This window comes from Gigantopelta aegis, chromosome 3, assembly GCF_016097555.1.
Source record: "Gigantopelta aegis isolate Gae_Host chromosome 3, Gae_host_genome, whole genome shotgun sequence".
Lineage (NCBI taxonomy): Eukaryota > Metazoa > Mollusca > Gastropoda > Neomphalida > Peltospiridae > Gigantopelta > Gigantopelta aegis.
Window position 1 is genome coordinate 38,563,882 of NC_054701.1, and position 25,439 is coordinate 38,589,320.

At 36.2% G+C, this 25,439-nt stretch overlaps 1 protein-coding gene across 1 annotated transcript; it reads right to left on the reverse strand.

Moving 5' to 3' along the window:
- Window positions 1–540: 540 nt before the first annotated feature.
- On the reverse strand, window positions 541–23,708 carry LOC121368013 (adenosine deaminase domain-containing protein 1-like). The gene is made up of 12 exons (XM_041492522.1): window positions 23,661–23,708; window positions 17,910–18,052; window positions 16,248–16,604; window positions 15,164–15,392; window positions 13,197–13,317; window positions 11,588–11,729; window positions 9,017–9,149; window positions 7,004–7,165; window positions 6,433–6,542; window positions 5,249–5,431; window positions 4,155–4,392; window positions 541–3,655 (listed from the first exon to the last, which is right to left on the reverse strand). The coding sequence occupies exons 2-12, from the start codon at window positions 18,034–18,036 to the stop codon at window positions 3,409–3,411; spliced, it is 2,049 nt and encodes a 682-aa protein (XP_041348456.1). The 5' UTR covers window positions 18,037–18,052; window positions 23,661–23,708; the 3' UTR covers window positions 541–3,408.
- Between the last annotated feature and the right edge of the window lie 1,731 nt (window positions 23,709–25,439).

The following is a 25,439-nucleotide window of genomic DNA, read 5'->3' on the forward strand; positions in this document are numbered from 1 at the left end:
CATTTTTTTCTGATTCACTTTAAGTGTAAGGGGTGGTAGTATTTATATCCGTGGCGTTTATGTCGGTTAATACGTTGCAGGTAGGAGTTTTAGCCGTATATGTTACTATTGTCGTCTATGGGATTTGATTTGGTAGTGTACACCCTATTCTTGGGGACCAATCACAATAAAAAATTTCACAAGTACAAACCATAAGCATTTATAAAATGATATTCCTTGCAGAATCCAAACATTTTTGTGTATATTTTTAGCAGGGGTTGGGACACATACCCATTGGGCTATTTCTTGTTCCAGCCAGTGCACCACGACTAGTATATCAAAGGCCATAATATTTGCTATCCTGTCTGTGGCATGGTGCATATAAAAGATCCCTTGCTACTAATGAATTTTTTTTGCAGATTTCCTCTTTATGTCAAAATTACCAACTGTTTGACATCCAATTGCTGATGATTAATAAAGCAATGGGCTCTAGTGGTGTCATTAAACAAAACAAACTTTAAATGTCAATGGTGACATTATTTTCAGCAACAATAATTGTCACAAAACAAAAAGATTTATTAAAGAAACCAGCACTACATACTTCCATATAGGATGCTCAATTTAATTCACAATTATATATGTTTTAAGATGTGCAATGGTACATTGTAAATATTAAACCATGGCATTTTTTATTCTTGCATGAATAGAACAGTTGCCCATAAATTATGAAGTAACCACATGTAAAGTTCTTTGTTTAACCTTTGCAAAGATTAGATGTCTTTTTAAACCATTGCCAGGAACCTGTTTTATTTGGGTTATTTCATAATTTGATACAACTGTACAAACATTATTATCGCATAAACTGAAGTCGGTCAGTTAATCATAATTTAAGGATTTTCTGTTTATTTCTAAAATACGAAAATTGTAATTAATTGTTTTATCATACCTCGATGAACATAAAAGAAACATTCTGAGATTACTGCTAAAGCAATACATGTCCCTTAACTGGCTCACAAATTTTCATATCTCATAGTTTAAATAGATAAATTGCCATAAAATTCAAAACTTGATCTGTAACAGTTGATGGTAAAGCTATACACAAAATTTCAGCTAAATGTATTGCAGACATTCAAAAACAAAGGACCAGAATGGTTTTTTTTGGATTTCCTCGAGTTCCAAGGGCTATAACTTTTGTCAAAAATTAGGTAAATCACCATATTTGATCTATAACTGTACGTGACAAAGCTATACACAAAATGTCAGCTCAATATCTCTAGGCATTCCAAAAAAAATCGGGAACACTATATTTGGGACAGACTGACAAACAGCAAGAAGGACAGAGATGAACCGGTTCTGGATTAATAATAACAATGCTTATAATTAAATTTAAAACATACTAATTAATAATAGCACTAAATATTCATATTTTAATTTTGAATTATTTTTTTAAAAGTTTATATGTATATAATAACGCTCAATAAACAAAGTGGTGTCAGCAGATATACGACCTTCCCTGGTGACATTATTTTAGCGCTCATCAAGAAATGAACAAATTCATATTGCTTTGGCTGGATGGCTTTAAACTAAAATAAATATTACAAAAATTTAATTATTATTTAGTTGATGCAAGCTGTACTTTAAAACAGTTTTTTTTTTATTTCTGTATTCAGAAACATTCAGAAGTCTCACTTTTGAAAAGTCACCAATCAGGGACATCTTAACTAATAAACAAAGGCACATAAAACAAATTATATACACCTCGTCATAAATATCGCACCACCCAATTTTGTTCACGAAGTAAAACTGGATCTTCTGCCTCATAAAAATGGTGCTTAGAAAAGCACATTAAACTGTTTATATGGCCTCATGTGAGCGTTCAGTCAGAAAATTTACAACACAAGACCGAATTTAAGCACTAAATGAGGGTTTAATTGTAGCAAAGTAAAGTTCACTAAAATCACCGTAAAATACGGTGAAATAAGTATGGCTGCCGGGGTCGTTACAACAGACACACAACACAGTTCACATTTCATTAATGTCAAACACACTAGTAAGGTCCACAATGACTGGCCAACTCAGTATCTGGTGTAACCGCCTCGCACTTGGATAACATGTTCTACACGCCTTCTCATGCTTGTCACCAGACGTCTGATGCTCTGTTGAGGGATCTGCTGCCACTCATCATGCAATGCATGGGTCAATTCCTGAAGGTTCTGAACTCGAGGATCCCTTGCTCTCACCCTACGTCCCAAAATGTCCCACAAATGCTCAATAGGATTTAGGTCTGGACTTCTGGCAGGCCATGGTAGTGTCTCAATGGCGTTGTGTTGGAGATGCTGAACAACAGCTCGAGCACGATGTGGTCTAGCATTATCGTCCATGAAGACTGGACGTGTGGCGAGAGCATGGTTATCGAAATGAGGCACAACAGCACCGTCCAGGATCAAGTTCTGGTACATCTGTCCATTCAGTGTTCCGGGAACTGTGATGAGGTCAAGTTTATAATCATAGGAACAACACCCCCACACCATGACGGATCCACCCCCAAATGGAACCTCAGCTTGAATGTTCCTCTGATCATATGCTGTGCCTCTCTGCCTCCAAACTCGTGCCCTCCCGTCTGTATGATGCAGCAAAAATCTGCTTTCATCGGACCAGTGGATCCTTCTCCATGTCCTCAGGTTCCAGCGATTACGTGCTTGGCACCAGGCTAAACGGGCATGGCGGTGCTGATTTGTGAGGAGTGGACGTCTGATTGGTCGTCTTGCTCTCAATCCTGCAGAATTTAGGCGTCGTCTGATGGTGCTGATGGACACTCTGTTGTATGGATGACATCCATGTCGCAGCTGTGTACAAGTAGACTTTGGGCTTCGTCTGGCTTGGCGTACGAGAGCACGGTCTTCCCTGTCATTGGTTTTTCTGGGACGTCCAGACCTCGGTGCATCCTTCACTTCACCGGAAGCAGTATGTTTACGTATTAGCCTGCTGATGACAGTGTGATTAATGTTCAATTGTGTTCCAATAGCACGACATGACATACCAGTCTGGTGCATACCAATAATTCGCCATCTTTGGTTCAGAGGCACTGGACGCTTGGGCATTTCACTGGTTGGTCAAAATAAAGCTTAATTTATGCCTAAAATCAAATTTTAGCTGTGTCTGCCAACATAACATACACCAAAAGAGGCTATGTGCATACTGCATTGTTAGCAAACCGACCCCCAGATCAATCATGCTCGACTGAGCATGCACGTGCAGCTCGGAACAGGGTGTGTTTGTGATATTATGTTCACAGATGTTGTAGTATATTAAATATATACTTGTAGTTTAAAAAACCGAAACTTATATTTTCTAATTTTACTTTAAAATGTGTGGTGCGATATTTATGACGAGGTGTATATATAAACAAAAAAAACAAAAAAACACAAATTATTTGTTAAACGTGTCTAATTCTGAAGGTTTTGCGACCCAGCATCCAATGCCCGCCTGTATGCAGTGATCTCTGAATGCTTTTTTTGCCGCTTGGTATTTCTTGGAGATCTGCTTGGCAGCATAGTAGGTGGGAGCACTTATGAGCGGTTTTTTTTCGGACAACAAAGCAAGTTCTTTGTAGCGAGCCAAGAAAGCTGCCTTGCACAAACGACTTGCCATAGAGGGACCAGTCTTTTTGGGAGATCTGAAAAACAAGGTAGAAACTTCCGTCTGAAGCAGTAAATATATGCATGTATCTCTCAAATGTATTAATTATTCAGAGTCAACCCAAGCAACATAATTAAAGTAAATGTTTGAGGCAACAATTAAAGGATAAAATAATGTACTAATATTCATGTAAAATGTTATATATACTGTATAATGAATCACTGGTGACCGAAAGGTATCACCTACTCGGTTTAAAAAGTTATTACTTACAGTTGGTAACTTACAGAGGGGTTGTTTAACATGGATACAACTTATATAGGGGACACTCAGCACCGATATAATTTACATACATGTAAGGGCTCCTCAATATTCATCTAATTTACAAAGGGGTTGTTCAGCATTCATATAATTTACTTAGGGCCACTAAACATTGATATCATTTAGATAAGGGCTATTAACATTGTTATAACTTAAATATGGGCCACTCGACACCGATATAACTTACATAGGGGCCACTCAACACTGATATAACTTACATTGGGGCTGCTCGTCCTGAGAATCCATCAGTGATCTCCAGTTGCTCGTCTCCATCAGACCAGTTGATGCACAGAGACGTGGGATGCGGCCCGTCGGGATACAGCTCGGCAAACTTGAGACTGACCGGGTTCAGCCGGGGGTGGTTGATCTGGTACGGTGGGGGCAGCGTCTCCTGCAGGACACCGTACACCCGACAACACACTGCCCGGCAGAAGTGGCCATGATCAAACTTTGAACCTGAGAAACAGATTTGCAAAACTCGTAAGAGAGATTTATGAGGAACACCTGGTTTTCTACTCAATACAAAATATGCAGGACCATAACTAGACAGGAACGGGACAACAGAGCCCACAACGAAATGCTAAAGTGTGCTATTTTAGTTCAGAAGTTCCCTTCTTGTTTAAGTGAAGAACACTTTATGCTGTGCCATGAATCTTTTCCTACCGACTCCTTTCCCTTCTCTACCCTATTATCTGAGGCTCAGTATGTCGCTGGATGCTAAAGATGTAGGGCAGAATTTATGAAACCTGTGTTTCTTAAATGCAGGTGTTTAAGCATTGAAAATATATGTAGTTACTCGCGTGCAAGTCAAAAACAGGCTTTGTAAATTCGACCATTAATGTTAGGTATATTTTTTATTATTTAATCATTTAGACTAAAGCATCCACATTATTTCTTCTCATTATACAACTTTTACAAATATATATATATATATATATATATATATATACAGTGTTCGAGATTAACATTTTTGGCCAGTATCCCAGTTGGATACTAACATTTCAAAATCTGGTACCCCACCTGAGAATTTAGTATTATATGGTATCCCGGTGGGATACTGGGTTCTTGAAGTCTGGTATCCAAAATTAATTCTGGTATCCCCGGGATATCAGGATACCGTTAATCTCAAACACTGATATATATATATATATATATATATATATATATATGTTTGGTATGTGAAAATGTATTAATTTATCATTAAAACTCAAAATGACTTGTCAATACATTTTCCAAAACTGTAGATAAATATACTGGATTAAGGAAGTGGCAAGATATTGCATTGTGAAGGTCAAGAGAGGCTGCAACTCACCGACTGTTACTGAAGATAAATATATTGGATCAAGAAAATGGCTGAATATTGCACTCTGAAGGCCGAGAATATTCCACTGGAGAAGTTTATCGCTGGCAGACATGACGACCAGATCCTCTCCACCTTGTAGGTCTGTTAATGTCTGAAGTGGTTTCTGATTTTCACCCACTGCCATCACCAAACCTGCAAACACAAAATAACACAGTGTGTCACATGACTGCAATTAACCTACTTTTTATTTGCACATTATACGTAGGACATAAATATCGATGTAACAGGTTCTGCAAAATAAATAAATAAAATGGATTACCTTTAATTGGCTTTGGCATTACCGATAAATGGTTTGACAAAGAAAGAAAGAAAGAAAGAAATGCTTTATTTAACGACGGTTTAACAAAGCTTTCAATTCTTAAAGGCTCAAGACAGATACTTAAAATGGTTAAACATTTATCATTCGACACACTGTCAGGTCGTTGTAATAAATATTTGATTCTGACTGGCACCCTGCCTTAAATTGTAAGATAACCAACTTTGATTCAATTAGGCCACTTTCCTTGCTTAGGAATATGAATCGGTTTTTTTACAATCAATCATGACTGCTGAAGAAAACCCTATGACTCGCATTGGAGTGCTGAACCACATACTTAAACTGACATCGATCAGATGAAATGAATGAAAGTTAATACACAAATTACAATTTTAATAAGACAGATATAAAAATATAGCATATAAAGTACACTAACATAATTAGTAGCAGAGGATAAAAATGTATGCCCTACAAAATGAAAGAAATGACAGAATATTTCCAACTTACTTTCTGTCAACAGGAACTGACATTGAAATGTTTTTCCAACTCCATCAAAGTGAGTTTCCCACCTGTTCATCTCTACTCACTACGCATATTAATAATAGTTCCAAATTGTAAAATGTTTCAATCATGGTAGAATGGAGATATATGCATACTCAGATTTCATTTGTGAGGTAAGTACTAGGTTATTGTGGATTTGTAAATGTTATATTTGAAATGTCAGATTTCTTCTTTATCCTATCTACATCTGTCCTAAACATACAGTTGATTTGGTTTACTCAAGACAGCGTGCTTGAACCTGAACTTTAAGCATGAAAACTAAACCATCATCATCATCGTTATATAAAAGTTCAAAAAAATATCCTTTGATACTGACCGTCTTCATCTTTTATACACAAAAATCCATTAGCATCATCCTCAAACGAAGGGAAATGAGCACCTTGCTTTATCATCTCCAAGTCCTCACCACTTGGTTTAGATCCCGGACTGAAAGAATATTTTCCTTTTCATCTTTCATTTCCAAGATTTTCAGAACCATTTCAGTTTCTTGTATATATTAACATATTCATTAAAGCATTAAAAAACCCACCCAAATCATCAACATTTGTGTTATTTTCATGATGTTATTTACAATCCATGTCACGTTCATGTGCACTAAATTTAACAGAGATAAATTCAGAGAGCTATATAATGTCTTATGATTTTCATTTCAAGTTTTTTTTTTAAAGTTAACATCATGAAATATGCTGTATGGTTTTAATGAATTCAAGTGCTAAATAGAGGATACTCCCCGTGTGTCTTGTGATATAATTTATCAGCACGAGTTCATAAATATTGCAAATTATATTGCCAGCGATATCTCGTACAAAAGCCTTTAATTGTTTTTATGCTTGTTGACACTTCTCGACTTACAGTGTAATTAGCACTGCTAGTTATTTAGAACTTACTGGTCAGCAAACAGCCCGTAGTCTCCATCAGGTGGTTCACTTATATACAGATGTAACGTGGTCGTCTTTTTTAATTGTAAAACACCATTATTAGATCCGGGAGCAAATATGGAAAGAACTTTACCACCTTCATAGTACCTCTTCATTTCTTTGTGAAAATATCTGAAAGATACACAAATCGTAAAATGGACATATATTACTTTTGTTATACCAGCGCAATACAGAGTCCTTGTTTTAGGTCCAATACTTGATACATGCAGTTTGCACGCAGGGCTCATGCGAGCGGGCGAAGTGAGCCCAAACTTCGCTTTGATTAGCTACACTTCGCCGTGCCAGTCACTGCATGGCAAAATGGGTGTCGCTTTTTTAAAATAGTGACCACTTGCATTGTACACAATCACAGATGAATGGTGAAGAACTTGAGGAACACCTATTCATAGATAATAATTAGGTGTTACATGTCAGAATTTGAAGCAATATTGGCACCATAAAACCATGCAACAGGCTCACAGATAGGTGTGTTAAACGGCCACTGTAAGTTAAAAATGTAAACAGCAACAAGGTGCAGCAAATAAGTAATTTTCACACCTTCATAGATAGCAGTACCCGTTCAGTCTGACATCTCCTGTGTATCAATTAAGAAATTGGGACTGTAGAATGCATTTAATTGCTTCTGGGTAATCTAAGCTTAACGTTGGCAGATTTATCCACTGGAGAAATACTCTGCATGGAGTAGTAATTAAATGAAAAGAGAAGACAAACTGGTGAGAGAATGACTTCCAAATGGTTCAATTATTGTCATTATTTCTGAAGAAGGTGACATGTGGAAAGGTGTTTTTTAGAAAACTTTAGAGCACTTCAATCAATTAGCAGTATTGACAGTAAAAAATAAAAATAAAAAGAATTACAGACAGTAAAAGTTTCATGTGTATTCAGCAGCCACTTGTCTTAAGTGGTCGCTTTTGACTACTCCTTGTTGTTGCCGTTTAAGACAGGTTTGACTGTATTGGGTTAATACAACTCTGTTTGCGTCTTTTTTTTTTTTTTTATTTACAAATTTAAGTCTTCCTCCTGTTAAAAACTTCGCCCTATCAAAAGTTTGAGAGAGAAGTGACTTAGCTCTACGAGTCCTGGTATGGTGTTGCAATGACTTTGTAGAAGCCTAATTAAGGCCACTTTCAGATGTACTCATAATTCCCTTTTAATGAACTTCTGACTTTAAAAAAAAACCCACTTGAAATTAAATGAAATGTGCTGGTAGAATATTTCTCTGAGCTCTATTCAGATGATGAAAATGAACATACCTGAGAAATAGGAAGAAATGTTTTATTTAATGACACTCAACACATTTTATTTACAGTTATATGGCATCAGACATATGGTCAAGGACCACATAGATATTGAGAGAGGAAACCCGCTGTCGCCACTTCATAGGCTACTCTTTTCGATTAGCAGCATGGGATCTTTTATATGCACCATCCTACAGATAGGGTAGTACATACCACGGCCTTTGATATACCAGTCGTGGTGCACTGGCTGGAACGAGAAATAGCCCAATGGGCCCACTAATGGGGATCGATCCCAGACCGACCACACATCAAGTGGGTGTTTTACCACTGGGCTACGTCCCACCCCCTGAGAAATAAGAGTATGGCTGTACTTTTTGCTAACACCAAACCTGGGTTCACAACTGCCTGGTGTCTGCTGATTAAGCAATATGCCTTTGTTTTGATGGGTCAACAATTACTATAGTCCTTCCCACAGTGAACACCTTTTGTCATACTATGGAATTTACTACAAGTTATTATTTCTAAGCCAACTGTTTTCTAAATTACACACAAAAATGGGGGGGGGGGGGGGGGAGTATTTTTTATTTCCAACACTTTTTCTTTTCTTCTTACATCAAACCAAAATGAAAGTACATGTATTTACAAAAAAAAATTAAAAAAAATTGTAGGAGGATGGGATGAACTATAGGTATTACTAAATAAACTAAAGCTCTTGACAACTTACTTTAACAGAGCTCTGTGGGCTATCGTAATGGCTGTGCTGTCTATGAGAGACCGGCCATCTGTAGTAATTTTGTCTGTTGACAGACTGCAGTGTCCCGTTCCAAAAGCTATAACTTCACCATGATCAGTATCAGCTGAAAGGTGCAAATTATTATAACATTAAAGTCACAGACCCTATGTTTCAACCTGCGAACGTGGACACTATGTTTGGTTAATCAACAAACCTGTAACATACATGTATTTCGATAACGTAGGAAATGTTTTATTTAATGACACACTCAACACATTTTATTTACAGTTATATGGCATCAGACATATGGTTAAGGACCACACAGATATTGAGAGAGGAAACCTGCTGTCACCGCTTCATGGGCTACTCTTTTCGAGTAGCAGCAAGAGATCTTTTATATGCAACATCCTATAGACAGGATAGCACATACCACGGTCTTTGATGTACCAGTCGTGGTGCACTGGCTGGAGCGAGAAATAGGCCAATGAGCCCACTGACGGGGATCGATCCCAAACTGACCACACATCAAGCGAGCACTTTACCACTGGGCTACGTCCCGCCCCCATTTGGATAACGTTACAACAGAGTAAAACAAGAGTCTATGACATTAAAACAGGGAAATACCCTTAAAAATAGACTAGAATGGGGAAATACCCTTAAAAATAGACTAGAGCTTGTATCCATAACCGTTACTTCTCAGAGGTGCATGCATTTTTTACAATATGAATTGTTTATTTTGTGATATTAGAAACACCAGAAACTTAGGATGTACGGAGATGGATAATCTAACAATAAAATTCAAGTACCTGGTAATGTATGATTTGAATGATCGAAAATGGCTTTAATAGTGAAAAATAAGCTGTAGTGTTTTAAAAACTAGCGTCAATCACTTATAACAGTAAGACTGTTTACTCTTCAGATGTTTTTGTTTTTTACTACTGAGTTTAACTTTATATTCATGCTTATATCTAATTATAATTCTGGCATGCTGTTCTGGACACACATCAGTTCTCTGGGCTGGCTGTCCAGGACAGTGAGTTAATAGTTAGTTGTTAGTAGTTGACAAGTAAGAAGTCGGTGTACTGACTTTACACTTCCACATAAAGTTGTTGAAACTCATTCTGGGTGGAATCCGGTAACAGGGATGCAAACTCAGTATGTACCTGTATTAAACATCCTGATGGCTGAACACTACACCAACAAGACTGATTTTGTTGTTACTTGTATTTGAAAACAAGAAGTCCGCAAAATTAAAAGTCTATCCTACCATAAAAGTATTAGATATCACTGACAGTTGAATATATGTCTATCTCAATGCATGCTTCTTTTTTTTAAAACTGTTGTAAATGTTAAATGCCAACAAAAGGTATGTTGTAGCAGATTAAAATTCTTAGCAAGTTGGATTAATCATGTTTTGGCAGGGCTTCTAGATTATGGTAGCCCCTTCTAAGCACCACCACCGGCATTAACTTTTGCCTCTTGCATTTATTTTGTTTATAAAAAACTTGATAATGAGAACATAAAATACTTCAGGGCTAGAAATGAAAAAAAAAATCTAAATGCACCAGGTGCATGCTGAAAAAAAAGTTACATGCACCATTAAAATTCTGCATGCACCAAAAATAAGGTAAATCCTGTTAACAATGAGGAAAATACTATTTTAATTACCTTGATTAGAGTGTTGATTTTTTTTTATACGAAGCTATTCCGTATTCAGAATTATTCGGCAATACCTATATTTATTTATTAACAGTACCGGAATGTTATACAACTGCATTTATTACTGATTCTTGATCAAATTTGAAAATTTCACCCAACATAAACGCCTTACAGAAATCTATAATAGGCCTATTTCAAAAACGTACGAATATTTGTGTTTTGTATTAAGCAAGTTATCAACTTTTTTAACTCGATAAGATCTGTTGGTATAATATAAATTAGCCTATGGAATTCGACGAGAAGTTGCGATTGAAATAATCACTGGCTGACTTCGAGTCAACTACGCGAGTAACGCACCTGCACGTTCGCAATCATCTGATCAAGTGCCCATATCTGAGGTCGAAAATGTTCAAGGCAGTTACGGTACTTTGTATTGATCACAGATCTGGCGGAGTTCAATTTCTCAGTGACGACAACTGTGTTATGCGCGTGGATACCCCAAAGTCGGTCTCGACCACCTTCTCTAATACCGTTCACGGATATAACCGAGATATTGCCGGCAATTTTCGCAAATATATTTCACGGAAATGACCGAACAACCATTGTTGTAAGTAGGATTATGGGATACGAAATGGATGCGCCCATAAGTAAAAGTTATCGTTTTCATGTGGCGAACAGATTACGAAATGCATACGCAAAATTCAACAACTTGAGTCTGAATCTGGTAGACAACAGGATACTAGTATACGCAATACACAGTACTTGAAAAATATTAGCATGCACCGCGTGCACCCAGTTTTAAAAGTTACTACAGGGGACAAAGGAAATGTTGTATTTAACATTTCTTTGTTCTCTGTAGTAAAACATGTCCTTCCCGCTGATATTACATTAAAGTTTACATACTGTGTTTAACTATAAAAGCAGCAAATATTTTCTTGACAGCATACATATCAGGAACTGCTTCAAGAGCAGTGAAGAGTTTGTTGTAGGCTAAAGTTGCTATTCTGTCTGGTTCAGATAACTGCGCCATTTCATCAACTTCAATCTAAAACGAAAAAAAAAATTCTAAATACAAAAAGACGACCATGGATTCAGAATGAGACAACCACTGTTGCTATTATCTACATGTTGGCTAAATTGATTAACTATGCAGATCCCCCAAAGTTTTTGAAATTTGTCGACCATGTTGGTCTGACTGGTATTTTTTGGGTAGAACAACCACAAAGTACTTTCTTTTTTCTTCTTTTTTTTTGGGGGGGGGGGGGGGAAGAGTATAAAATGATAAAATAAATATATTTTAACAAAAGTCTCAACAAAATGTAGTACGGAAAGAATTTTCATTTTCTGTACCAACATTCTGTTCTAATGAGATGAACTGATGTAGACCTGTGTCAAACATAGAATACCTAATCCAATCAAAATTCACTGATCACTATACACGTAAACTGTCAAAAAACCTCAGTATAACCATAACAAGAATACATTTGCCTGCAAACCAGTGCAGACTTCGAATCCGCTATGTGTGTAATATGGGTAGCATGTTAATGTGCTAAAGCTGAAGAGCATTGCCGTAAGAGTGAATGCTGTATGTGTTTTCATTGCCTGAAAGTTTGATGCCAGTAAAAATGGCAAGATGCAGCAACTTTAGGTTATATGTCCAAATTATGACGGTTCACAGAATCCATCCTTCTCTGTGAACATGCCAGATTTTTTTCCTGTCTTAAAAGAATCCCAGTATTCATTTATTAAAAGTAATGGGATGTGCTACTTCTGTCTTGGGAAGAGTGTATGTAAAAGCTCCCTTGCTGCTAGTCAGTAGCAGTAGACTACGGTGAGGCAGCTGGTTTTTTCTCTCCACACAACGTCGATGGGCCCATTGGGCTATTTCTCGTTCCAGCCAGTGCACCATGACTGGTATATCTAAGGCCGTGGTATGTACTACCCTGTCTGTGGGATAGTGCATATAAAAGATCCCTTGCTGCTAATTGAAAAGAGTAGCCCATGAAATGGCGACAGCGGGTTTCCTCTCTCATTATATGTGTGGTCCTTAACCATACATGTATGTCTGACGCCATATAACCATAAATAAAATGTGTCGAGTGCATCGTTAAATAAAACTCTTTTTTTTCTTTCTCTCTACACAAAGATTAAAAATAACCATGTTAGTTTAAAATATGCCAAAGTGTACGTTCCACTTAGTGATACACACATGACAAATCATTGCTGAGATGATTTTTTCTCTGTAGGTATGTGTACACATGTACACTGTATTTCATTGTGTTTAACAACAACACTAGAGCACCTTGATTAATTAATCATCATCTATTGGATGTCAAACATTTGGTAATTCCAACATATAGTCTTAGAAAAATATCTGCTACTTGTTTTTTCATTAACAGCAAGGGATCTTTCACATGCACTTTCCCACAGACTGGATGGCACATACCACTGCCTCTTTGATATATCAGTTGTGGGGCACTGGTTGGGATGGGAAAAAAACAAATATTCTTACATGTTCTGTTTCCATAAGGATCCCCAATGCTTCTTCAGCTGCCTGTCGTTTTGCATCTTTTTTGGTCTTGCCATACACCTCAACTAACTTTTGACTGCGCACCTTAACTTCAGCAAAATACCTATAACAAATTATAACAAATTTAAAATTTTTGCTTTATCGTTATACAGATTCTTATAGACAACACTGAAGATTAAAAATATCCACTAGGTTTTGGGTACCTACCATGATGCAGAGTTGAAAATAATGTACCCACTGAGTAGCCATTGTTTTAATGAAATACATGTACCTATACAGAGGTCAAAATTGGCTAAAATCCTGCCAAACTGAATGTCCAGGAAACTACAAATTCAGCCTGACCAATCATGATCATAAAGTATAAATGCAAAATAATTGCTGGTCCGATGGGACAGGCAAAAATATCTCCCGGCCTGTCAGGACAGCCGTATTTAGACTAGTGGTACATGTATATCTCTCACTGACATACAGGGTTTGCAGCAATAACCGAGAGGCATAAATAATGCAACTGGTATTTCACCAGGGCTCGAAACGGTCAGTGGCCAGGATGCCAAATGTGACCAATGTCCCATTTTTTCGACTTAAATATTAAAGAAATAATGGTGTTGGTCGCCCAAATAATATTATGTGGACGATCTTCTTTAGAGCTATAACATATGAGCCACTATTAATATTTGTATTCCACATTAAAATCTTGCTTGTGGTTCTTTTACCATAATTTGCCAATATCCATTATTATTTTTTGGGCCACCATATTTCTTGGCGAGTTTCAAGCCCGGTTTCACTGAATATTTTCTTATAGAAATGTCATATCATATATAATACATTACATAAAAAGTCAGAAAAAACAAAACATCACTTAAATACTTCAGGTTATGCATGTCTTATAAAATGGTGCATCTTATATGTGAACGGTATCTGTATAAGTGTTAAAACACAGGTGTACAGGTTATTTAAAGTTGCGTTGGCCAGTTCGCAAAATATGGTAATACAATGTATATTATAATTATGATTTGTGTATGTCTTATAATTAAAGAAAACAATACATCAAAGAAGACTCAAAGTTGAATATGGCAAATATGGCTATATTTTGTAATACATGAAACACAGAGCTAATTCAAAAATTAACATCACATCTGACTATAATATGATCAAACAAAATTTGTTAAACAGTTAACAAAATTTTCTGACCAGCTTTTATCTTGTAAAATTACATTGAAAATCTGACAGGACCGAATGATTTATATAATATTGTTACAATCATTGACAAGATATGAAGACTAGATATCTTTCAATTTCAATATTTTTGGTCAGTGACAATAAAATATATATCACATGACATAAGCCCAACTTGACTCTTCAGTCGATTTACATTTTTATTACATACTATTTATTATTTCAATAAATTATACATAAATATTATATACAAATAATGTTTTGTCTCACTATAATAATACAAAATAGTTTTAAAATGTTTTTTTTTGAAGTGATAAAATGTTGCTAGTATCTAACAAAGAATGACGTCATGAATCTTGTATGACATTATATCCAGGACTAGCTCTGCCACTCACCAACATCGCTACTTGTGAATTTTATGAACAGTTGGTGAATTTTATTTTAATTTGGCGATATAAAATTGTGTAATAATGGATATTTTGTTGGAAAATACTATAGGTTTTATTGGGGGTTTTTAAGATAATTTGGTGAAATATTCTGATCATACTGAGCAAGTTCTGATATTGCAAAAGCATTGCTAGAGTGACGGCACCAAATTTTTGTTCCCACACACCCCAAAAAATGGAATAAATCAGATTTTCCAACAATTCTTGTTGGACTGCAGGAAACATAAAATCCCTGGTTACTGCCTTAAAATATCTACTTTATTCTGCTGAGTTCGAATGGTGAATGCCACTTGACAGTAACCAGTCATTTCCTATGAATACACTCACCCATACGGACCGAGGTCGTCCCCGACAGTTATTGAAAATGGAATTCTGCACCTGGTGCAAAAGTTCTGGAGCAGTAGAACTGGATTATAGTCCTGTGAAAGTGGATCAGCGTTAACGAAAGGCACATCTACTGCCATTCCTATTGTGGAATGTCCAACAGGCTTTGACCCACCTTCTTTTGGAATGATGAGCCTTCTGCCCATACTATCAAACTGAATAGTTCCAGACTCTAAAACAAAATAAACAGTCATGATCATCACTGGCATAGGAAACGTGAGGTTTTCAGATATTTTGCTTTATATTTGCTTTATAATAGTGAAAAAAAGTGTAAATATAAAAGTGTGACACACACACACACACACACACACACACACACACCACCGCCCACTTTTTGGCACCTTCCTATGCCACTGATCATTTATTACTAAGATTTAAAAAAAAAAATTGTATGTTTCAGGTTTCATCCTTAAAAAAAATAGGGTAGATAGGTAGGAATCTTTTCTTTCTTTTTAAATCAAATCAAACAGAGAAACCATAATCGGCCGAGGTGTTCCGAATCTAGTTTGCTAATTGCAAAAATAAGGGATCATGATTTTAAAAAATAATAATAATTAATTTCTATTTAGGTTTTTGCTTTAAAAAAAAATTCAGGGTCACTACATAAAATTAGGGACGGTTGAAAAACCGGAAACACACATATATTCTTTTAGGCCTAATTGGAATCACAATAATCAAAACTGTTCAAGTGGTTACCTTCATATAAAGCAGCCAGTTTTTTGTTTTTTAATTACAAGCTCGCCTCACTAAATTAAACATCATTTACTAAATTAATGCAAAATGCAATAATAATGAACTTGTGTCATTGCTATCAAAGGTTATTGTATGCAGCTTTAATTCATAAATCTAGACTGCAGCTTGTATGTACATGTATGTATGTATGTATGTATGTATGTATGTATACCAAATGTTTTGACATCCACTAGCCGATGATTGATAAATCAATGTGCTCCAGTGGTGTCGTTAAACAAAAAACACTTTCTAACTTTCAACGGGATGTCAAACAAATTTAACTATAACAACATACCGTCAGCCTCCACTTCCTCTTGATTCAGGCCCAGCACGATAGTAAAGGCGATTTTAGCAGCATTTGTCTTTGCTTCTTTCTTCGTCTTCCCAACTCCCTGTGGGTAGTTCATGCCATCCATGATGCACATTGAGGCAAACTTGGCAGAGAACGAATACACCTCCACACCCACTTCCTGGAACTTCACCTCATGACGCATCATCGATGCGTACTCCATCAGACTACTAATGGGGTGTTTTTTACCCGAAAGAAAATTTTCAATTAGTTCGGGAGGCACAGCTTTCGGTTCGTCTGGCTTTGCCGGCTGTTTTGGTGGTGGATCTGTTAATGATGGATTCTCTGGACGTTGTGTTAAACCTGATGAAGATAAAACACACACACACACACAAAAAAAGAGGAGTAAAACAGTATATCTTTAACTACCACGATTTATGTGGGTTTTTTGTTTTTTCTAAAAGACTGCTAATATTTGCACATCTTTTTTTAATATATATATTTTTTGGTCAATTTCACTACAGAAATCTAGGTACATAATATGTATATAAAATGCAAAAGATATTGTAAATTAATTTTTGTAAATCTTTGAACACCCTTAATACATCAGGATCAATATCACTTTTGATCGGACCAGTGGGACTGACTGAGGGCAATGTTTCTATTTAGGGAAGGTAATGTGACTGGCTTCGACCAATAAGAATACAGATATTATTATCATTATGTAATTATTATTTATATTTGGCAAATACAGCTATCTTTTAATTTTTTTTTTTATATGGATGACACAACACTGTCATTATATGAGTAAATTTATATTTCATGAATAAAATACTAATTAATGTCATAAAGCTAGATCTAGGATTAATTTCTCCTTCCCTCTTGCCCATAAGTCTCCAGTGAGTTTCAAATGTGTGTTCAGGAGGATCATGCTTGAGCCTTCAGAGGATGTACACAGTGTTTGACAATTGTCTGAGAAAATCTCAAGTCCTTACAGAAACTTTGGCTAACTAGTGCCCTATTTATTATAATACTACAGTTGATAATTTCTACTAGCCCAGACCAAAAATCCACAAATCGGGACAATGGGTGGGATGTACCCCAGGGGTAAAGTGCTCACTTGATGCATGGTCAGTTTGGGATCAATTCCCGTCAGTGCACCCACCCATTGGGCTATTCCTTGCTCCAGCCAGTGCACCACGACTGGTATATCAAAGGCTGTGGTATGTGCTATCCTGTCTGTGGGATGGTGCATATAAAAGATCCCTTGCTATTAATGGAAAAATGTAGTGGGTTTTCTCTAGACTATATGTCAAAATTACCAAATGTTTGACGTCCAATAGCTGATGATTATTAATACAAAGTGCTCTAGTGGTGTCATTAAACAAAACAAATATTAATTTTTTTTTAATCATAACAAAGGATTAGTGAATTTGTTGAACCCTGTGTACATGTTTCCATGAGTAAGGCTAGCTCTGCCACTCGCCAAATTCACCAATTGCGAATTTTAGGAACAATTGGTGAATTTTATTTTAATTTCCAGGCGAAAAACAATTTATGCAATAATTGATATTTGCTGGAAAATAACTAGAGTTTTGCATTTTTGGACATAATTTGGCAAAATGTTTTGCACACCCAGAGCTAGCCCTGCATGAGTCAAAGGATTACCTGGAATGTAAGGGCCTGTAGTTTTGGGCTTTTTTCCCATGGCATCAGTCATTTTTTTCTCGTATGATCTCTGTACATTTTCAACAGCTTTTGAAACTGCAGGATGGTGAAAACCTTGGTCACTCATGATGTGAACTTTTGTACTAAAACACACAAACACAAAAATGTAAGTTAGGATAATAATCTTAGGGTCTACATGTACAGTTTTTATGGTAGTTCCAGATCATCAATATATAGTTTCAGATCACTTCATCAATTTTTCCCATTTTAAAGACAGTTATACCATAAATTTCACAAGTATTTTTTGTAAGATACAAAACCATAAATGTTTGTAGATGTTACAATTGAACTTTATACAAATTAACAGTGTTCTGTTTTTAAGTTTGAGAGCAAATGTATCCAAAAGTATTTTTAACAATGAATAGGGGGGAGAAAAAATCCAATATAGTCCATGGCAAAAAACAAATGCTGCAGAGAATGAAAAATTCTGCGGCAATCTCCACGGTATTGCCAATTGCCACAGGCAATTCCAGGGATGGCACATGAAGACAAACCCTAACCCAAACATATTTACATCAATTACAACATTTTCCCATGTACACTTGATTATGATTTTTTATAATCGATCATCAGATTGGTAAAGCCAAACTCCACTTAGTTCATCTAGATAAACCTCGAGCGTAAGCACTGCTAGGTTTATCTTGGGAACGCAAACGAGACAGTGGTAAAATGTGATGGCATTTGTTATATTTTGATCGCAATTTTGTTCTGAGAAATTTTGCTCAGAACAGCCACCTTTTTGTTAATGGCCATTTGTGTTTCTAAGATAAACCTCTCAGTATTTGTGCTCGAGGTTTATCTTTAGTCCCCAGGTAGAAAGAGTTCCATCCATTCTTCCCCTGGGGTATTGAATTTGCATGGTGATACCAAATATGAACCTTAAAGTTCGAACCAAATTGTTAACAAGTACAATAAATTACTCTCCTACCTTTAATTATCGCTAGATTTTCTCCACTTTTTGTCTCCAGATATAAACTGTGAAAAAAACATAACAGTAACACAGATTCCACATACAAGACTGTAACGATGTCACCGATATCGACTTCGCTGAGACTGCATAGGACAAAATACGTGCAATTTTTCACCGTCTGCCATTTTGCTTATTTGTGGAATACTCTTCAAGAGGGGTGGAAGTCTCCTAAGTATGTGACGTAATTTATCTGACATGATGAGTGTGTTATACCTTAGCACATGTCATGACGTTGTTAGATTGTTATATCAACCCACCCCTCTTCAAGAGTATTCCATAAACAAGGAAAATGGCAGACGGCAGACAACTGCATGTATTTTGCCCTATACAATCTCAGCGAAGTTGATATCGGTGACATCGTTAGTCTCATATGTGGCATCTCTGTCACTGTAACCGGCCTCAGTGGCATCGTGGTTAGGCCATCGGTCTACAGGCTGGTAGGTACTGGGTTCGGATCCCAGTCGAGGCATGGGATTTTTAATCCAGATACCGACTCCAAACCCTGAGTGAGTGCTCCGCAAGGCTCAATGGGTAGGTGTAAACCACTTGCATCAACCAGTGATCTATAACTGGTTCAACAAAGGCCATGATTTGTGCTATCCTGCCTGTGGGAAGCGCAAATAAAAGATCCGTTGCTGCTAATGGAAAGAGTAGCCCATGTAGTGGCGACAGCGGGTTTCCTCTCAAAATCTGTGTGGTCCTTAACCATATGTCTGACGCCATATAACCGTAAATAAAATGTGTTGAGTGCATCGTTAAATAAAACATTTCTTTCTTTCTTTCTGTCACTGTAATGTTTTTTTCATGATTTGTGGCTAGACAAAAGTTTGGGGAAATCAAATAGTAACTAAAGGTAGGAAAGTAATTTATCGTAGTTGTTAACAATTTGGTTCGGACTTTAACTCATGAATAACTTAACCCTAAGTTTCATAACTATGAAAAAAAAGAAAAAGATAACGTCTTATAAAAGACCCATTTTTGACTTAATAACTCGGTTTATTTTTAATCCCTAGAATTCTTCGATTCCACAATTTATACTTTTTGATTATAACTTTTCGATAACAAACAAGAAAAATTACCAATTCTTAATAGCTAATAAATCCTTTCATCTCGAAGACTATTTTGGCAGGCCAAAGCGAAAAATCAATGTCACAAAAGTGCACTGCATGTTGTATAGTCATACTGTGAGGTAAAACAGTTACTGCTAAAAGGGACCCGAGTTATTGAAAGGCAAAAAATATATATATATATATACAGTAGAATCTCATTGGCTCGAACACCCAACGGTCGAACCTACCAGTATTCTCGAACCAAGAACAATGTCCCGATTTTTTCTCTCTATTAAACCCTTTTATTTTGGTGCTGATTGGTCGAATACCCCTAGGGTTTAACAGAAGCTTTCTCTCGAACCACTTTATTAGTCCGAACTGTAAAATTAAACATACATAGCTCGAACGACTAAGTCTATCCGAAGAAATACAATTTTTTTTATATATTTATTTACAACTTTTTCATTGACCCTTTCACGTCAGCCACAAAGTAAGTTAATATAAATTCGGAAGTGGAACGAATTAATCCTAGATCATATGCCGGCTTCTCATGTTGTTTATTTAGCACCTATCGGTAATTATCTTTCTAGTAGAGATAATAGTACTACAATAATCGTGAGCTGAATGAACCTTGCATGTAACACCAATCAATTGGTGAGCCTAGTTAGGCCTCGCCGGTTTACTTTAATCATTTTAATCACTACTCTACGCATGAGCGTCGGCATATTTTGTTTTTAACTTGAAATACAGGAGAGATCAATGTAATGTAGTGATTCCAACAATAAAAGGTAAAGGGCCTCCGCCTGTGCTTCATGCACTTTCATTTTTTTCTCAACGTTGTCAATATGTCGCAAAAGATTCTACAACAGCATAATAAAGAACAGTTTTTTAAATTAATAAATATTTATAAATACAGACTACCAGTGTGTTTGTTAGTTGTTTATTTAACGGTGATAAATAATAGTTACAAATATGTATCTCATCCGACCTTTGAAGGCGACTTCGTTACTCATGAGTCAATCGGACCATCTCGCCCAAGCCAGTTTTACGGAAATATGCGAGGTGTTCCGATTGGTTTTTGTGTCACAGAAGCACCCGACAACGACCGAATGCATGGTTCGAACTACCCGATGGGTCGAACAGACTTTGATGCACCGACAGTGTTCGAGCCAATGAGATTCTACTGTATATATATATATATATATATATATATATATATATATATATATATATATATATATATATATATATATACACATATATATCCTCGCGGTATGGGTTTTGACGCAGATAAGCAACGATCTTGCGTAGTGTAAAAATAACTATGTTTTTCTTGTTATTATTTACAGAGACATAACCTAATGTATATATTAATTATTATCATTAAAATATAAACATTAAATTCAATATATAGTGACATTTTTTGTTTTAGTTTTAGCTTACATGTGCATACTGTAATATTCTAACTTTTTTGATGCGGTGTGTATTTTGACATGGAACATCCAGATAACTTGTGAATGACCAATATTCAAGAAAAACAACTCCAAACAACTGGAAATGATGTGTGGTGGTCCATAAATTTCATATTAATAATACACGTAAAAAAATAACACAATTAAAATACATTTTAACCAGATTGTCACATGTAAACCATATAGCCCAGTGCAAACATAGTCACTATTTGTACACTGATAGGGTGGGAGTAAATTTGACAGCCATTCGATACTTTTTTGGTTGTTTATTATTAGTATTATTCAAAACAATGTCCACTTTACATTTTATGTTGTACAGATATTATTTTAAGATGTAATATGCACTAGAACGTTTAATCCTGACCCAATATAATCGTATGCAGTGCATATAAAATAAAGACAGGGGACTCATTCGGACGTCCATAAAATAGATTGACATAGAGATGATAAAATTGCTTTGTGTTTACTTCAATAGTAGCAGACAACAATGTTTCGTGCAGCAGGTGAGTAAAATTCAATGAGAAAATTTGGAGATAGAGGGATGTTTATGTATATTAAAAAAGTGCCTTACGGAAAATAGTACTTTCAATTACATCATACATGGCATTTTTAATTGTTTATACTTACCGCAAACTGGCAAATTGATACAATGCATTATTCTTATCAATAAAAAATACTTCTGTCAACAAAAATTTCTGCATTTGATGTCATAGCTTTTCTTTGATGATGCATAATTGCTATTTAAAGATAGCGCGTCAAAGTACATACCACGTCATAATACATACGGAGACGATATACAGTGTGTCCGGTGCATCGGCGCACCTAAGCTTTCAAGGACCATTTTCTATGTGAACATTGTGAAATATTTAATAAAATGCGTCTCTCACCAATGAAGAAGTGCATAATCTGAAATACACTACAAACTGTTTTATGTCTGTAGTAAATAAACATTTTAAAATGGTACATAAATATAGGCACCCCCTTGCATCCAAAACGATTTGCATGTCCGGTGATTCGGCGCAGTAGATGTAGATCGTTGACCCCGCTATTTATAACCCGCCCATGACCTCACTTTTAGCCCATAAACGCTACACTATTGTCCCAGAATTATTTTAGTACTTTTTTGTTTTGTCTTGTTAAAAATAATACTATGAAAATGAACGATCACATATGACCCATCTCATGATCAGTTTCGGAATCGTTTTCTTGAGTGGCACAGTACTGCAGATGCATACATGTTCATTGTCATGCTTGGCTAACACGCCTACATGGATTTTATTTTTCTTGGGTAGATTGTGCACACATGTGGATCTTATTTCGCTTTTATTTTTTATAACAATGTGACAATTGTGAACTGGAATGGCTGTCAATTAAGGTGTAAAATTTTCTTTTTCGGTTTAAATAAAAAAAATAACCGAACAAAAATAATTACATTTATACTGTTTACTATAATTTTTTAAATGCGGGAAAGGTGTTTTTAGACTGGTTTTAACATTCTTAATATCAATAAGGATGACCTACTTCGCGTTTATAAACACGAAAACAGGTGAATGATTTATTTTGAAATTATTATATAATTATTGATAATTCTAAAAAAAAAATTTAATTGCACCCGTAACAATAAATATGTTAATACTTGATTAACCATTGAAAAAGGAATTAAACTTTAATTCGTTAAAAACTCCGACAACATGACAACTTCCTAAGCATATTCAAGCAAAATACCAAGTGTGCCGAATCACCGGACGCGCCGATACACCGGACACGGTTGTACTCAAGTAAAATACCAAGTACGCCAAATCACCAGACGCGTCAATACACCTCATATAGGCCTATATATATATATAGGCCCTATATCTATTTTTCATAAACATTTGTTAATGGGGAACTCTTGCCATTGTCGTTAATGAAATATTTTCGACATTTCAACTTTAAATTTATCAAATGAATAATTTGTGCTGCCTTTAAACTTTGTTGGAAAATACAGAAATAACGAATCACGATAATACATCATCAGACATAATATATTATATCAGACATCGCTACCCCATTAACATATGATGTACTCATCATAATTAATCTAACTAAACATACATAACTAGTTGTTGGGTTTTTAAATATTAATTAAAAAAATTAAATGAAATAAAAAGTTCGAAGTCCTGAAGGCTAAAATATTATAAAACTCTTGTCAGTTACTTACTATACACGGTAGGTAACTCTAGTTATGAAAAAAAAAACCGGTCCAGTAGATTGCACAACACTAAATCAATTCCCATTTGTCACAATAAATACGTTCTACATGTAGTTAAGTTGGCTTTCCATGTACGATTTTCGCATCTGTCATCTGTCACATGAAAAAACCCCACCTGCTCGCATTCTAATCTTATTGTACCCTTTCCATATGTCCGTCACACTTCGTCCGACTCTCTTTTTTATTTGCAACCCGATACGTTGATTGCGGATGACGTGTCCTGACGTACCTGTAATTCCCCGCGATTGCGTCTTAATTGTAGTCTTCGGGGTTTTCCCCACTTTGCATGCATGCAATTAAAACTGATCTATAGACCAAATAATATTAATTGAAATAAAGTACCATTTCAACTCCCCAAAGTAGGCTCCTACTCCAAAGTGAGTTGTATATATTTTATTTCATGTTCGTGCATATAAATCCAGTTGCGCTTCAAACATGCAACTCCACCCACCCACCACCCACCACCCACCAACACACAAACCAGTGTTAGTTCATCAAGTTTAACCTCCAGTGCAAGCGCTTGCACTCTGGACAGGTTAATCTTGGTGAATTAAAACCAGTGTGTATTTTTCCAGTGTGTATTTTTCCATTGGTATATAGCGATGGATCTTTAGGCCTACATGTTCCACCCACAGACATGCCACGGCCTTTTATACAGGCCTACCAGTCGTGGTGTACTGGCTGGAACGAGAACTAGCCCAATACGTCCACCAACAAAAATCGACCCAAGACCGACTGCGCATCAGGCAAGTGCTTTACCACTGGGCTACTTCCCGCCTCCCAAATCTTCGAATTCGAGCAAAAACAATGGAGACATTCGAACAAATTACACTGACCTAAAACCTTTTCACCATGCATTTCCATCATTCTACTCACAATTAAATTTATTATTAGCTGTACACAGTTCATGTAGACTACACATTAATCATCGAATGTCAAAGATTTGGAAATCATGTTTTAGAGAGAAAACCAGCTATATGTTTTTTTTATATGCACTATCCACAGACACACCACGGCCTTGTATATGCAGCTGTTTGGTAGTAGGCCTGATAGGCCCTATGAATAAACGTCGCTATCCAGATCCTGGTATTTTCGTTTAATTCGGGCAAAAATCAGCCTCTCCCCCTCCAACACACTACGCATACACACAGAAAGTCGGTGGCGTGGCCTCCCCAAGGAGCCATGAAAGGCTCATATAAACTGGATGCGGACCGCACGCACGCGCCGCATCCAGTCTATATGAGCCTTAAAACTCTCTAAGTGGGAGCTGGTATCAGGGTACGAATTCAGTATACTTATATTGTATACCCAGTGGCCTCGTTCCACTGCTGTAACGCTACGGAAGCAAGCTGAATGTTAACTTAAAAAATTAACTTAGGTCTGTAGGCATCGAGTTCGGTCCCATGCAGTAGATATCGGATACAACTCAGACCCAGTGAACCACTCGGTGAATCGTCAACTTGAAAGGAAGAAAATTGTCACATGACGGTGATGAGGTGTGAAGAGGCAGTTATATATAATCATTACATATAATTGATGCTCGTTTTCAGTGTATTTTTCACTATTGGAGCCGTTTATGATAACTGAAATAAAACATTAACATTTTATTGTTTATATTATCCATTTCCATACACCCGAAGTATTTCTGGTCGTCCTGGTGTTTCTACTAAAACAAAATGCATTTTTTAAAACGCGCGTTTAAGAGTTACAAGTTATGAAGAAGAGTTA

Bases quoted from the DNA above. Each gene is read 5' to 3' on its own strand.
- LOC121368013 (XM_041492522.1), bottom strand. From the start codon at position 18,036: ATGAGTGACCAAGGTTTTCACCATCCTGCAGTTTCAAAAGCTGTTGAA. The intron at 9,150-11,587 runs GTATGTAAACTT...TGCACCTTTCAG, and splicing joins TGCTTTTATAGTTAAACACA to CTGATACTGATCATGGTGAA. The intron at 3,656-4,154 runs GTAAGTTATATC...CTTGTTTTTCAG, and splicing joins TCAGGACGAGCAGCCCCAAT to ATCTCCCAAAAAGACTGGTC.